General features: G+C 59.2%; 1 protein-coding gene across 1 annotated transcript in view; it reads left to right on the forward strand.

Annotated features, from left to right (window-relative positions):
• Positions 1 to 13875, forward strand: part of Ppl (periplakin) — a 30470-nt gene extending 16595 nt beyond the window's left edge. The window contains exons 9-22 of the mRNA XM_070003541.1: positions 273 to 368; positions 1499 to 1621; positions 2700 to 2846; positions 3070 to 3221; positions 4298 to 4395; positions 4572 to 4729; positions 5351 to 5529; positions 5607 to 5745; positions 6422 to 6615; positions 7566 to 7716; positions 8006 to 8089; positions 9087 to 9203; positions 9693 to 9785; positions 10475 to 13875. Of these exons, the coding sequence (XP_069859642.1) occupies positions 273 to 368; positions 1499 to 1621; positions 2700 to 2846; positions 3070 to 3221; positions 4298 to 4395; positions 4572 to 4729; positions 5351 to 5529; positions 5607 to 5745; positions 6422 to 6615; positions 7566 to 7716; positions 8006 to 8089; positions 9087 to 9203; positions 9693 to 9785; positions 10475 to 13138 (4395 nt within the window). The 3' untranslated portion in view covers positions 13139 to 13875. The remainder of the gene's footprint in view (positions 1 to 272; positions 369 to 1498; positions 1622 to 2699; positions 2847 to 3069; positions 3222 to 4297; positions 4396 to 4571; positions 4730 to 5350; positions 5530 to 5606; positions 5746 to 6421; positions 6616 to 7565; positions 7717 to 8005; positions 8090 to 9086; positions 9204 to 9692; positions 9786 to 10474) is intronic.
• The last annotated feature ends 131 nt before the right edge of the window (positions 13876 to 14006 follow it).

Genomic DNA, 14006 nt, shown 5'->3' on the forward strand with positions numbered 1-14006 from the left:
CAAGCTCCAGATCCTTTTATCTCTTCTTTGTGAGAATTTTTTTTCTCTGCCCTTGTGTATTGCACAACATGTGCACCTGTGCACGGCAGCCGGGCCTCCTTTGCTCTTTGACATGCTGCGTTCTGGCTTCCTGCCACTCCTGAGCAGGCACTGGCTACCTCCACGGAAGCCACACCCAGGCAGATGCCACCTGCCCCCCACCCCCAGCCTGAATCCCTGCCAGGCGTTGGCACCTGGCCCACAGGGACGGCCTGGTCCTCCTCCTGCTGCAGGCACACATGGAAGCCGTTCACGCCGACTGGAAGGAGTACCTGAACCTGCTCATCTGCGAAGAGAGTCACTTGAAGTACATGGAGGATTACCACCAGGTACCCGCCAGCTCCCCTGACCCTGGTGGTTCACACACAGCACAGCAGCCTTGTGGGGTTGCCCTCCCAGACACCAGCAATGCCGATGGGGTTACAATGCATCCCAAGCAAGTGGTGTGTGTGTGTGTGTGTGTGTGTGTGTGTGTGTGTGTGTGTGTGTGTGTGTGTGTGTGTGTGTGTGTGTGTGTGTGTCCAGGAATGAGCGTGTGGGTCTCTAATTTTAAGAAAATTTATAGAACATAGATTCTACCACTTTTGACCCCACAGTGAGATTGAGGGAAAGCGCCTTGCTCCATAGCCCAGGCTGGTCTTGAACTCCTTGAGCTTAAGACATCCTCCCTTCAATTTCTGAACTACTACAATGCCAGGCACAGGATAGTCTGTTTAAGTAGACAACTGGTGTCATTCAGAATATTGCCCAACCTTATCTTCTGTTCCCTGGACTTTTTAAATCACTCAAACAGCAACTGAAACACCAGCAGCCACTCAGCTTCCCTTCCTCCAGCCCACAGTACCCTCTGAACTGTTGCTATCTCTATGGATTTGTCTAGAGTTCCTGTCTGGAATATGTTCTGCGGGGTGGTGAGGGGCGTGGACTTGTACCCTGCAGCCTTTTGTGTTTGGCTCCTCGAGGGTCATCCAGTTTGCCAACACGTGTTGACATCTTTTACGTGGCTATCTAGTTTTTCATTGTACGGATGGACCACACCCGGTATACCCAGTCATCTGTGGATGGACACTTGTTTCTAGAGGAATAAGTGTTTCCAGCCAGAGGTGCAGATGTGATTCTTGGGGTCTTCAGTGGAAACTTGAAGGACACCATGTAGTTCCTGGTTAGGGAGAGGGATGGAGTAGAGCCCCCCGCCCCACTCAATTGGTGTATGGGCAAAACTGACCATTCACAGAGGCGGCATTTTGTGTATGGATGGAGTGGGAGGCCCCCCACTGGTGAAAGGGGGGAGCTGCGGGGAGCTGGGCCCGGGGGCGCAGGGGGGGCTGAGCTGGCAAGGTGAGCGGCCCGGCCCCCGTCCCATTCTGGGGTGAGGGTGATGGGGTGCGCTAGCTGGAAGCCAGAAGCCCAGGTGGGCCAGCGGGGTCCGTCCGTGATGGGGCCACCCGGTCTCCCCTAGTTCCACAAAGACTTGAAGGACGCCCAGGAGCTGCTGCGCAAGGTGGACTCGGACCTCAACCAGAAATACAGCCCCGACTTCAAGGACCGATACCAGATCGAGCTTCTGCTGCGTGAGCTGGACGTGAGTGACCGCGCGGACCCGGCCAGGGGCGGCCTTTCCGCCCTGCCTGCCCTGCCCTGCTCTGAGCAGGCGGGGCCCGGCGCGGGCCCTGGGCCCGCCTCCCGGCCCCGCCCATCAGGAGAGGCTGCCACTCACACCCAGACCCTGCCCACTGAGAGACTGCCAGTTTCACTCTAGTCCCGCCCACTAAGAGGCTGCCAGTCTCCCCAAGCCCCGCCCACCAGGAGAGGCTGCCAGTCTCCCCCAGGCCACGCCCACCAGGAGAGGCTGCCAGTCTCCCCCAGGCCACGCCCACCAGGAGAGGCTGCCAGTCTCCCCAGGCCACGCCCACCAGGAGAGGCTGCCAGTCTCCCCAGGCCACGCCCACCAGGAGAGGCTGCCAGTTTCAGGTCCCACCCACCAGGAGAGGCTGCCAGTTTCATTCAGGTCCCACCCACCAGGAGAGGCTGCCAGTCTCCCTAGGCCCCGCCCACCAGGAGAGGCTGCCAGTCTCCCCCAGGCCCCACCTACCAGGAGAGGCTGCCAGTTTCACTCAGGTCCCACCCACCAGGAGAGGCTGCCAGTTTCATTCAGGTCCCACCCACCAGGAGAGGCTGCCAGTCTCCCTAGGCCCCGCCCACCAGGAGAGGCTGCCAGTCTCCCCCAGGCCCCACCTACCAGGAGAGGCTGCCAGTTTCACTCAGGTCCCACCTACCAGGAGAGGCTGCCAGTTTCACTCAGGTCCCACCCACCAGGAGAGGCTGCCAGTCTCCCCCAGGCCCCGCCCACTAGGAGGCCGCCAGTTTCAGGTCCCACCCACCAGGAGAAGCTGCCAGTCTCCCCAGGCCCCGCCCACCAGGAGAGGCTGCCAGTTTCAGGTCCCACCCACCAGGAGAAGCTGCCAGTCTCCCCAGGCCCCGCCCACCAGGAGAGGCTGCCAGTTTCACTCAGGCCCCGCCTCCAGCCCCCACCCCGCAGGCTCAGTCTCACGCAGGCCCCGCCCACCAAGAGCGGTGTCAGTCTCGCCCAGGCCCCGCCTCCGGCCCCGCCTTCACCCAGAGCGGCCGCGGGCTTCACCCCGTCCGCTCCCTCTTCTCAGGACCAGGAGAAGGCCTTGGACAAGTACGAGGAGGTGGTGCGGGGGCTGCAGAGGCGCGGGCAGCAGGTGGTGCCGCTCAAGTTCCGCCGGGAGACGCCGCTCAAGCCCATCCCTGTGGAGGCGCTCTGTGACTTTGAGGGTGACCAGGTGAGCCCCTGTTGGGGGCCCTGGGCAGGCTGGGCCCCGCCGCCCTGCCAAGTCCCCGGGCAGCACAGCCCGACCCAGGCCCACGAAGGACCCTTCGGGGGGAACTTGCTTCCCGGTTGCTAGGGCCAAACCTCCCCGGGTCTGAGACTCAGGGGCGGGGGGGTCAGGACCAAGGTGGGGGTCCCTCATGTGCTGTTTGGCCTGCCACCCCGCCGTCCCCCAGGGCCTGATCTCCCGGGGCTACAGCTACACCCTGCAGAAGAACAACGGGGAGAGCTGGGAGCTCACGGATAGCGCTGGAAACAAGCTGACTGCCCCCGCCGTCTGCTTCATCATCCCTCCCACTGACCCAGAGGCCCTGGCTCTGGCCGACAGGTAGGAGGACAAAGGAAGGGAGCAAGGTGGATTTGGCCCACCCCTGGGCTCCGAGGGTCCTTCCTTTCACCGCCTTGGGTATCTGGACTGACACCTCCTGACCTGCACCCCCGTGGAGGCTGGAGGGCAGAGCTGTTGTTCTGCTGACTTGGGTGTTCACCTGGGGGCCTGGTCCAACAGGCACTTTCTCTTCCTGCCTCTGGGCCTTTGCATGTGCTGTACCCGCTGCTGCACCTGTTAATACGTGTGTAGCTTAGGTCCAAGTTTTGTAGGCTCAGCTCTCAGTCTTCACACACCCTCATCTTTGGTCTCCTGCAGTAACTCCCACATTCCACTAAGATGACTCTGGGCTGGTTGGGGGCGGGGGGGGGGGGGGTAAACTAGCCTTAGGCAGAGACTCTTTGAAGTCAGTATCTCCAGGGTATGTTCAGCACCTGGTACAAAGTAGATACTAAAGACTCCACTGAAAGAGTCAAGGACCCAAGGAATGCTTTCATTTACTCAGTCTACAACAAATCTATTAAGCATTTACCGTGCGCTGCTTCCCTAGGTGATACCTTGAGAAGATGAATGAGTGGCTTGTTTTAGTCCGTAAGATTTACTACGGTCGGAAAGGAGGGGGAGAGAAACAAAGGCGAGGAGGGAGGGGCTTCGGAAGCAATGCCGTTTGCTTAGTCGATGTCATTTCTCAAAGTGTGGATGAGCAGGTGGCTCTGCCTGTAATCCTAAGTGCTCAGGAGGCTGAGATCTGAGGATGGTGCTCTGAAGCCAGCCCAGGCAGAGAAAGTCAGACTTTCTCTCCTGTTAAGCACCAAAAAGCCAGAAGTGGAGGTGTAGCTCAAGAGGGAGAGTGCCAGCCTTGAGCAGAAAAAGCCAAGCAAGAACACAGGGTTCTGAGTTCAAGCGCATGTGCACAGGTGTGCACACACACACACACACACACACACACACACATGTGCTGATGAGCTGCTTGGCACCCTGGATTCTTGCCCAGCTGGAGTCTGGGGTCCCCCCTTTGTGGGTAGTGGGTGGGCAGCAGGTGGCTGGGGTCCCACAGCACGCTTGCTCCCCTCCAGCCTGGGCAGTCAGTACCGGAGCGTGCGACAGAAGGCGGCAGGGAGCAAACGCACCCTGCAGCAGCGGCACGAGGTGCTGAGGACGGAGAACCCTGGAGGTTGGTGTTGGGGCTGCGTGGAGGACCGGGGGGGGGGCTGGCTCAGTGCTGTGCATGGCGCTGGAGGGGTCTTGGGCTGGGAGTTGGGGAGACTAGGTCCCAGCTGGCCTCTTGGGTGCCCCCTGGATTTCATGCCCCCACTATCATCCCTGATGTGCGTCCCTCCCCTTGGGCAGATGCCTCTGATCTGCAGGGGAGGCAGTTGCTGGCCAGCTTGGACAAGGTGGCTAGTGACCTGGACAGACAGGAGAAGGCCATCACGGGGATCCTGCGGCCACCCTTGGAGCAGGGACGGGCTGTGCAGGACAGCGCTGAGCGGTCCAAGGACCTCAAGGTACTGGACTCCTGGCTCTACAGGAGCCGTGGTCAGGGTCTCATGCCTGTGGGGCCCTGGGGTCTGCATGGCAGAGGTCAGGGCCAAGGACCGGGCTCTGATGCTCCTGGACATGACCCTGCATGTGACTGGGGTCCTTGCTGAGTAGGCTGTGGCAGGGTGGCATGCGGGCCCACCACCTGGCATTGCAGAACCGGGTCAGTAGCTCTTTGCCCCGAGACATGTCACAGAACCCCTGCCCCCCACCGCAGATTCTAAAATAAATGGGCTGATCTGTTCTCACAGGGCAGCTGGAAGATGGGGCCCAGGGCAGACGTCCCTCCTTGTCACCCCTCATTCTATACTGAGCTCTTGGAGGGTACAGGGGTGAGGAGTGGGGGCACCCGAGCCTGGGCCTACCCTTTCTGTATCCTGTCCAAAGCACCCATGAGAGCATGGACTCCTACCCCGCTGCAATGCCCCAGAGCCCGGGGAAATCTCCCTGTGCTCCACCGAGAGCCTCTCAAGGCCACCGGTTTCCTGTCTGTCACTGTCACCACACAGCTGGTCTGGGGGTACTGAGGAGGGGGTGCTGTGGGCTGTGGCTGATCCTGGCGGGGGTGGGGGGTCTGGTCCGCACAGAACATCACCAACGAGCTGCTGCGGATGGAGGCGGAGAAGGCCCAGAGCACGGCCGAGTGCGAGGCGTTCGCCCAGGCGCTGCCCGGCTGCAGCACGACGCCCCTGCTGAGGAGCCGGGTGGAGAACACCCACCGGAAATACGAACACCTGCTGCAGCTGCTCCACTCAGCCCAGGAGAAGTGGGTGTCAGGCCAAGGGCGGCTGTGCGGTGTGGGGGGGGAGCAGCGGGGGTCACCCCTGACCTGTGTGTCCTCAGGGTGGATACGGCCAACCGCCTGGAGAAGAGCCTGCAGCAGGGCCGGGAGCTGCTGGCCTCACACGAGACCCGGCTGATCCAGGACGAGACCGTGCCAGAGAGCCAGAACGTCCTGGACAGCAAGAGGCAGGAGCTGGAGGTGAAGCTGGGGCCTGGGTCATGAGGCCTTTCTCTGGGCTGGGTGAGGGGCTCAGGCAAATCAACCCCCCACCTCAAGACAGATGATATGGTTCTTTTTGCAAATCACCCTTCTGTCCAGGCCTGCCTGGACCTTGATCTTCCTGTTGACACTTCCCACGTGGCTGGGAGGACAGGCATGCGCCACTGCACTCAGCCTTTTGTTTGCCTGGGCCGGCCTGTACCATGAGCTTCCTGATCTCAGCCCCTGGCGGCTGGGATGATAACCCAGGTCTCAATCCCCAGGGCCGGTTTGCAGACAGGACAAACACAGCTTCTTCTCGAGGTGGCCACTCACTCACCACCTGCATTTGCTGGCTAAGAGCCAGAGCCACAGCCCCTTCTCCATCTCCGTCTTCCCAGCAGCCAAGGTGATGGAGGGGCTTGGCAGCGGCCTCCCGGCAGGCCAGAGGTCTGGAGACGTTAGTTTGGCAAGAGCTTTGTTTGCAGTGAGGAGCTGGTGTACTGCACAAGTGATCCATGCATTTTGGGAAACTGAGGCAGAGCCGGTTCTTCTTGGTCCTCCACCCGGGCCCCTCCCTAAGCAGACAACCCCAGAGCTCCAGGCAGCGTCACCCGGCCCCTTAGGAGCCCTAGCCACAAAGCACAGCCATCTTACCGCCTCGTCTGTCGGGCAGGCCATGGCTTCGGAGCTGCAGGCACAGAAGTCCCTCCTGGGCGAGGTGGAGCAGAACCTGCAGGCGGCCAAGCAATGCTCCAACTCGCTAGCCAGCCGCTTCCAGGAGCACTGCCCGGACCTGGAGCGCCAGGAGGCGGAGGTGCACAAGCTGTGCCAGCGCTTCGACAACCTGTGCCAGCAGGTGGCGCACAGGTGAGCAGCCGCAGCGGGTGGGCTGGGGAGGGGGGACGGGGGGGGGCCTGCCTGAAGGTGCGGGGCTGGGGTCCTCTGAGGCCACCAGAAGCTGTGCCTCACATCATTTTCTCTTTCTGACAAAAAGCAACACAAAGAAACAGATGCAGTGGCCAGTCCTGGGGCTTGGACTCAGGCCTGGACTCTGTCCCTGAGCCTCTCTGTGTGCTCAAGGATATCACTTTGAGCCACAGCACCACTTCCAGCTCTTTCTGTTTATGTGGTACTAAAGAAATGAAACCGGGGCTTCAGGTATGCTAGGCAAGCACTCTACCACTGAGCCACAGTCCCAGCCTCAAGTCACTTTAACACTAGCAATCTGCCGTTCAAGGAAGGAATCTGTCTAGTCTGTTTGAGCCCTTCATAGTACCACAATTAGTTTGTGTTTCCCCCTTACCCGCCCAGTGTCCCTCCTCCTTCTGCTGTATTTGCATTTTCCGTTTCTAATTAAGTGTGGTCACCTGTCTTCAAGAATTAGTTGTGTGATTCTGGTGATTTCTCTCCTGTTTCCTTGTTCCATGTTCCCTGATTTCCTTTCAACTGTTTACATTAGGTTTAATTTGTAACCTCTTTTCCTTTCTTAAGGGGGAGTGTGCGTGTTTTTCGAGTGTAAGTCTGTGAGCTCTGCTTACCCTGCATCGCCTTTGCTACCTCTGACTTCTGTTTTCTGCGCTGCAGGCGCATTTCCTGGCTCTAGTCTTGGGCTGTGCAGGCCCTGCATTGGACAGTGGGCGCCTCTGCCATTTGGTGCTCAGGCCCCCAGCCTGCCCCTCGGGTCTGTTGTTTAGGGTTTGTCCAGTTAAGTTATATCTGCTCCCTCCCTTCTATAAAATCAAGTGATCAGTGAGGTCTCTGCCAGCTGTGCTGGGCCTGACCAGCTCTCTCCCTACACCCCCCCACCCCCACCCAAGGGCCCAGAGCCTGCAGAGTGCCAGGGCTGCCTATGGCAGATACCGCCACGGCTACGACCATGTGCTCCAGTTCTTGTCCAACACCCCCAGCTACGAACCCCAGGAGACGGACAGCCTCAGCCAGGTGGAGACCAAGCTGAAGAACCAGAAGGTGAGAGATGAGATGGCTTGCCTTGGCGTCTCTGCGGGCTTGTGGTAGCCAGGTCCAGTCGGGCCCAAAGAGCTCCTCTCAGCAAGAGCCAGCGTCCGAGCCCGCTGCCTGGCCGTGAAGGCGCTCCGTGAGCACCTGCGTCCCGGAGAAGATAAGCAACTTCCTGGCCTTCCTCAGCACTCTCAGAGATGCTTCTGAAGAGAACCCATGTACACAAGGAAGCCATTCATGATGCTACTCCAGCGGCTTCACTGAGGTTTGGTTTTAAGCTCTTCATCCTGTCTTACAGAACCTGCTAGATGAGCTAGCAAGCAGAGAACAGGAGGTACAGGAAGTCTACGCCAATTCCCAGGAGTACCAGCAGGCTGTGAAGGTGAGCGGCCAGCTCTGCTGAGCACCCTGGGCACAGGAGGCCTCTTTCTACCCAGAAATCCAGACAGGCATGGGCCTTGGAGGAGTGCCTGGCATCCAGTACTCTAAGAGTATATAGTCCTTGAAAAACCAAACTGTAGCCGGGCGCCGGTGGCTCATGCCTGCCATCCTAGCTACTCAGGAGGCTGAGATCTGAGGATCGAGGTTCAAAGCCAGCCCAGGCAGGAAAGTCCATAAGACTCTTATCTCCAATAAACCACCAGAAAACCAGAAGTAGCACTGTGGCTCAGGTGGTAGAGCGTTCGCCTTGAGCTGAAGAGCTGAGGGACAGCGCCCAGGCCCAGAGTTCAAGTCCTACAACCAACAACAACAAAAAAAAAAAAAGAAAAGAAAAAACAAAAGCAAACTGTGTGTTATGGGAATTTATCATAAAGGAAAAGCCACAGAAGAGTAATGCAATACTGAGAAAATTATATTAAGAGCATTATTCAGTCTGGGCAGTGGTGGCACATGCCTGTGATCCTTGCTACCCAGAAGGCTGAAATCTGGGTTCAGAGTCAGCCCAGCCAGAAATACGTGCATGCGCGCGCACGCAAACACACACAAACACACACACACACACACACACACACACACACACACGCACACACACGATGCCTACCTGAACGGTCACTCATCTACCTGCGGATGGGTCAGGAAGCCATCAGCTGGCAGAGCAGTGGTGGCTGAGGAAACAGGATGTCATCTCTGCCTGTCCAAGGCCTGCAAGGGTCACTGCCTCTATGGAGGGGAGCTTGGGGGGCACTCTTCCTTGTGTGAATGTGATTTAGCTGCCAACTGCTCACGTCACCATGGCCTCTGGGGCCTCCTGGCGGGCAGTCCAGGTACTGCGGTGAGGAAGATCAGAAAACAAGTCCTGGTCTCCTGGAGGGGCACCCAGCATTCCCGAGTCCTTCCAGCTGTGCTAACCCTCTCTGGGCGCTGCCCCTCTCACCTAGGACTATGAGCTGGAGGCAGAGAAGCTAAGGTCGCTTCTCGACTTGGAGAATGGAAGGAACAGCCACACGAGCAAGCGGGCCAGGCTGCAGTCTCCTGCTGCCAAAGTGAAGGAGGAGGTGAGCGCCTTGGGCAGGGCTGTCGGGAGCTGGGCTGGGAGGGCGGACTGGCAGGCAGGGCTCAGCTGCGCACGCAGCGCAGGGGGAGCGCGAGAGCCCTCCTGGGATAGAGGTTACGGAGGAGAGGAGGACTGTTTTGGGCAGTGGCATTGATGTGCCTAGAAAGGCAGCCTGTTGGGGGTTTGTGCCATCAGTTTGGGAAGGTGGGAAGTGACTTGTTCTCAGCAAATGCGCACTTGGGGGCTGGACATGGGTCAGGATTGGGGAAGACAGCTCAAGGTCATGGGCCAAGACGAAAACCTGCATCGTCTGGCTGAGCCCTCCATTCTTCTGCTGCTGAGACAGAACTGTGGGTGGGCATGCATGAGAAGGCAGGCCCTGTCCCCAGCTGCCCGGGCGTGTCACACAGCGTATCCTAGAGCTCCGGCTCTGGCTTGCCCAGCCTGTCAGCTCCTGTTTGCTGACTGCAATCCTCGAACTTCTCTGTAGGAAGCCGCTCTGGCTGCCAAGTTCACAGAAGTGAACGCCATCAACAGGCAGAGGCTGCAGAATCTGGAGTTTGCGCTCCATCTCCTGAGACAGGTAATCTACCTTTGTAAGAAATCCTTCTTAAAATCTGCCCTACCAGGCGAAATACACAAAAGATGGTGCTACGGTTACGAGGCGGCAGAAGCCACCTACACATCAAGTGGCAGAGTAGAACTCTCTACTCAGTGTAGTCAGCAATTCCAGACAGGGGACTGCTGCGTGTGCTGAAGCAGCTACCATGCAGGTAGTACCCAAAACCCGTGTAGCAGGGAGAGCACAGAACACACCCCAAGGGATGACAGACATCACTCGGGGTCAGGATCAGAGCTGGGAGACTGCAGTTTACTTCCCACTTGCTCCTTTGTAGTTCAGCCAAAGCTGGGCTGGGCATGTGGCTTAGTGGTAGAGTGCTTCATGCATGAAGCCCTAGGTTCCTCAGTACCACATACACAGAAAAGGTCACAAGTGGTGCTGTGGCTCAAGTGGTAGAGTGCTAGCCTTGAGCAAAAGAAGTTCAGGGATGGTGCTTAGGCCCTGAGTTCGGGCCCCAGGACTGGCAAAAATAAGTAAAGTATATATATTGCAAAAGATCAACTAGGAGTTTGGTTGCCTGGAAAAGTAACCTTTGTAAGTGGAATCCCTCTGTGATCGCAAGCAACCAGTCTGACCTGAGCTGCTTGCAGGAGAGCAGAAATCTCCCCTGGCTTTTAACCTTACTGCCTTTGCTGTCTTCTCTGTCACAGCAGCCAGAGGCAGAAGCGGCCCTGGAGACGCCGCGAGGGAGCAGGCCAGGCCCCAGCATGGAGGAGCCGTGGAAGATCAAGAAGGAACTGGAGGAGGAGACGGAGAGGAGGCAGCAGCTGGAGAAAGAGGTCAGGAGTGCCCAGGAGGAGATCCGGGCCCTGCAGAGCCAGGGGCCGCAGGAGTCGCTGGTGCGGAAAGAGGTGCTGAAGAAGATGCCAGACCCGGAGCTGGAGGAAAGCTTCCAGAAGCTTCAGCGAACCCTGGCTGAAGAACAGCACAAGAACCAGCTGCTGCAAGAGGAGCTGGGGGCGCTGCAGGCACGGCTGCGGGCCCTGGAGCATGAGACCCGCGACGGAGGCCAGGAGTACGTGGTGAAGGAAGTCCTGCGCATCGAGCCTGACAAGGCGCAGGCCGACGAGGTCCTGCAGCTGCGGGAGGAGCTGGAGGTGCTGCGCAGGCAGAAGGGCGCCCGGGAGGCCGAGGTGCTCCTCCTGCAGCAGCGCATAGCCGCCCTGGCTGCCGAGAAGAGCCGGGTGCAAGAGAAGGTCACGGAGAAGGAGGTGGTGAAGCTGCAGAACGATCCGGAGCTGGAGGCCGAGCACCGGCGGCTGCAGGAGGAGAGCCGGCAGGAAGGCCGGCTCCGGGAGAAGCACGAGGAGGAGTTGAGCTTCTTGCAGGCCAAGCTCCGGCGGCTGGAGAAGGAGCGGGCCATGGCCGAGGGCAAGATCACGGTCAAGGAGGTGCTCAAGGTGGAGAAGGACGTGGCTGCCGAGAGGGAGGTCAGCGAGCTCACCCACCAGTACGAGGATGAAGCCGCCAAGGCTCGCGCCGGCCAGCGGGAGAAGACGGAGCTGCTCCGGAAGATCTGGGCCTTAGAGGAGGAGAATGCCAAAGTGGTGGTGCAGGAGAAAGTCCGGGAGATCGTGCGGCCGGACCCCAAGGTGGAGAGCGAAGTGGCCAACCTCCGCCTGGAGCTGGTGGAACAGGAGCGCAGGTACAGGGGTGCCGAGGAGCAGCTCAAGAGCTACCAGAGCGAGCTGGAGGCCCTGCGCAGGCGCGGCCCCCAGGTGGAGGTGAAGGAGGTGACCAAGGAAGTGATTAAGTACACCACAGACCCCGAGACGGAGAAGGAGCTCCAGCGGCTCAGGGAGGAGATTGTGGACAAGACCAGGCTGATCGAAAGGTGTGATCTGGAGATCTACCAGCTCAAGCAGGAGATCCAGGCTCTGAAAGACACCAAGCCACAGGTCCAGACCAGAGAAGTAGTCCAGGAGATCCTCCAGTTCCAGGAAGACCCCCAAACCAAGGAAGAGGTAGAGTCTCTGCGCGCGAAGCTGTCCGAAGAGCAGAAGAAGCAGGTAGACCTAGAGGCGGAGCGGGCGAGCCAGGAGGAGAAGATCAGGAGCAAGGAGGAGGAGCTGGCGCAGGGGAAAGAGAGGGTGGTACGCCAGGAGGTGGTACAGTACGAGGAGGAGCCGGCCCTGCGGGCTGAGGTGAGTGCCTTCACCGACAGCATCGATGCCGAGCTGCGGCAGATCGACAAGCTGCGGGCTGAGCTGCGGCGGCTGCAGCGCCGGCGCGGGGAGCTGGAGCGGCAGCTGGAGGAGCTGGAGCGGGAGCGGCAGGCGCGCAGGGCGGCCGAGCTGGAGGTGCAGCGCCTGCAGCAGCGGCTGGCCGTGCTGGAGCAGGAGGAGGCTGAGGCCGGCGAGAAGGTGACCCGCACGCAGAAGGTGGTCCTGCAGCCCGACCCGCAGCAGGCCCGGGAGCACGCCCTGCTTCAGGCCCAGCTGGATGAGGAGCGGCACCGGAGGCAGCTGCTGGAGGGCGAGCTCGAGCCCCTGCGCAGAAAGCTGGCCGCCCTGGAGAAGGCGGAGGTCAAGGAAAAGGTGGTGCTCTCCGAGAGCGTCCAGGTGGACAAGGGTGACACCGAGCAGGAGATCCAGAAGCTCCGGAAGAGCCTGGAGGAGGAGAGCCGCAGCAAGAGGGAGCTGGATTCCGAGGTGGCTCGCCTGGAAGCCAAGCTGTCGGAACTGGAATTCTACAACTCCAAGTCATCCAAAGAGCTCGACTTCCTCAGGGAAGAGAACCACAAGTTGCAGCTGGAGCGGCAAAGCCTGCAGCTGGAGACCCGGAGGCTCCAGTCGGAAATTGAAATGGTGGGGACAGAGACCCGAGATCTGCGCAAGATGACCAACGTGGACACCGGTACCAACCTGGACTCCAGACTGTGGTCCCTAGAGAGGGAGCTGGATGACCTCAAGAGGCTGTCCAAGGACAAGGACCTCGAGATCGACGAGCTGCAGAGGCGCCTGGGCTCGGTGGCCGTCAAGAGGGAGCAGCGGGAGAATCACCTGCGGCGCTCCATCGTGGTCATCGACCCGGACACCGGCCGTGAGCTGTCCCCGGAGGAGGCCCGCCGGGCAGGGCTCATCGACTGGAACATGTTCGTGAAGCTCAGAAGCCAAGAGTGCGACTGGGAGGAGATCTCCGTGAAGGGTCCCAACGGGGAGTCTTCGGTGATCCACGACCGCAAGTCTGGTAAGAAGTTCTCCATCGAGGATGCCCTGCGCAGCGGCCGGCTGACCCCTGCTCAGTATGACCGCTACGTCAACAAAGAGATGTCCATTCAGGAGCTGGCGGTCCTGGTATCTGGGCACAAGTAGGCCTCGCCCCCTGCCTGCCTGGCTCTCCTGTCCAGTGACCTCCTGCTGTCTCTACCCTCCCGGGCAGCTCTGGGAACAGCTCATGTGTGAGCAGGAAGGGCTCTGGCCAATCAAGATGACTCGAGTCAGCCTCACTTCACCTGTGGGAGACTCTTCTAACCTCCCACCGCACCCGTTTCTCCTTTCCTGTGCCTTCTCATCCACAGACGCCTAGTGTGTTTAGAAACAATCTTAACAATGACCACGTATAGCCCGCGCCAGGTAGCAGGAGCCTTGGCACACCAGATGGCAAAATGGAGGGCTAAAGGCCTCCTTCCCACCCTCTCTGCTCCCCAACCCTATCAGGGCTGCAGACCTACCTTCCTTCCTTCCTTCCTTTATACCCTGGAGTATGCTGGCTGGGCCCCTCAGCAGTGACTGCCCACAAGACAGATCTCTGCCTGGAACCCAGAACGAGGCCTGGCCCGGGTGCTAGAGGCTGTCGACCATCGCCGGGCTGTCCCAGAACACCAAGACCTACAAAGCACCCCGGGGGGTGCTGCGGACAGCCTTAGGTTCAGTGCCTTCCATATACATCTTGCTCATTACGATCTCACTGGTATTAGGGATATAGGAAACAGTTGATTACTCACAAATAAATGTCTGCTTTTGTCATATGTATTATGGAAGAAAATGGGAAGGAATATGGAACTTTATTTATAGCATGCAAATAAAAAAACGCGGTGGCTTGATGCTAACTTCCTGGCCAGTGTGTTTCTTCCTCCTCGGCTCAGCTCCCCTACCCCCTCCAGCTCTCAGCCCCTAGGGGAGGAAAACTCACTGGCAAATAAATACGGCAGAAAGAAAAGAATGAGAAGAGGTGTTTGGA

The sequence above is a fragment of the Dipodomys merriami genome, unplaced genomic scaffold, assembly GCF_024711535.1.
Source record: "Dipodomys merriami isolate MVZ:Mamm:240054 unplaced genomic scaffold, mDipMer1.0.p SCAF_60, whole genome shotgun sequence".
Classification (NCBI taxonomy): Eukaryota; Metazoa; Chordata; class Mammalia; order Rodentia; family Heteromyidae; genus Dipodomys; species Dipodomys merriami.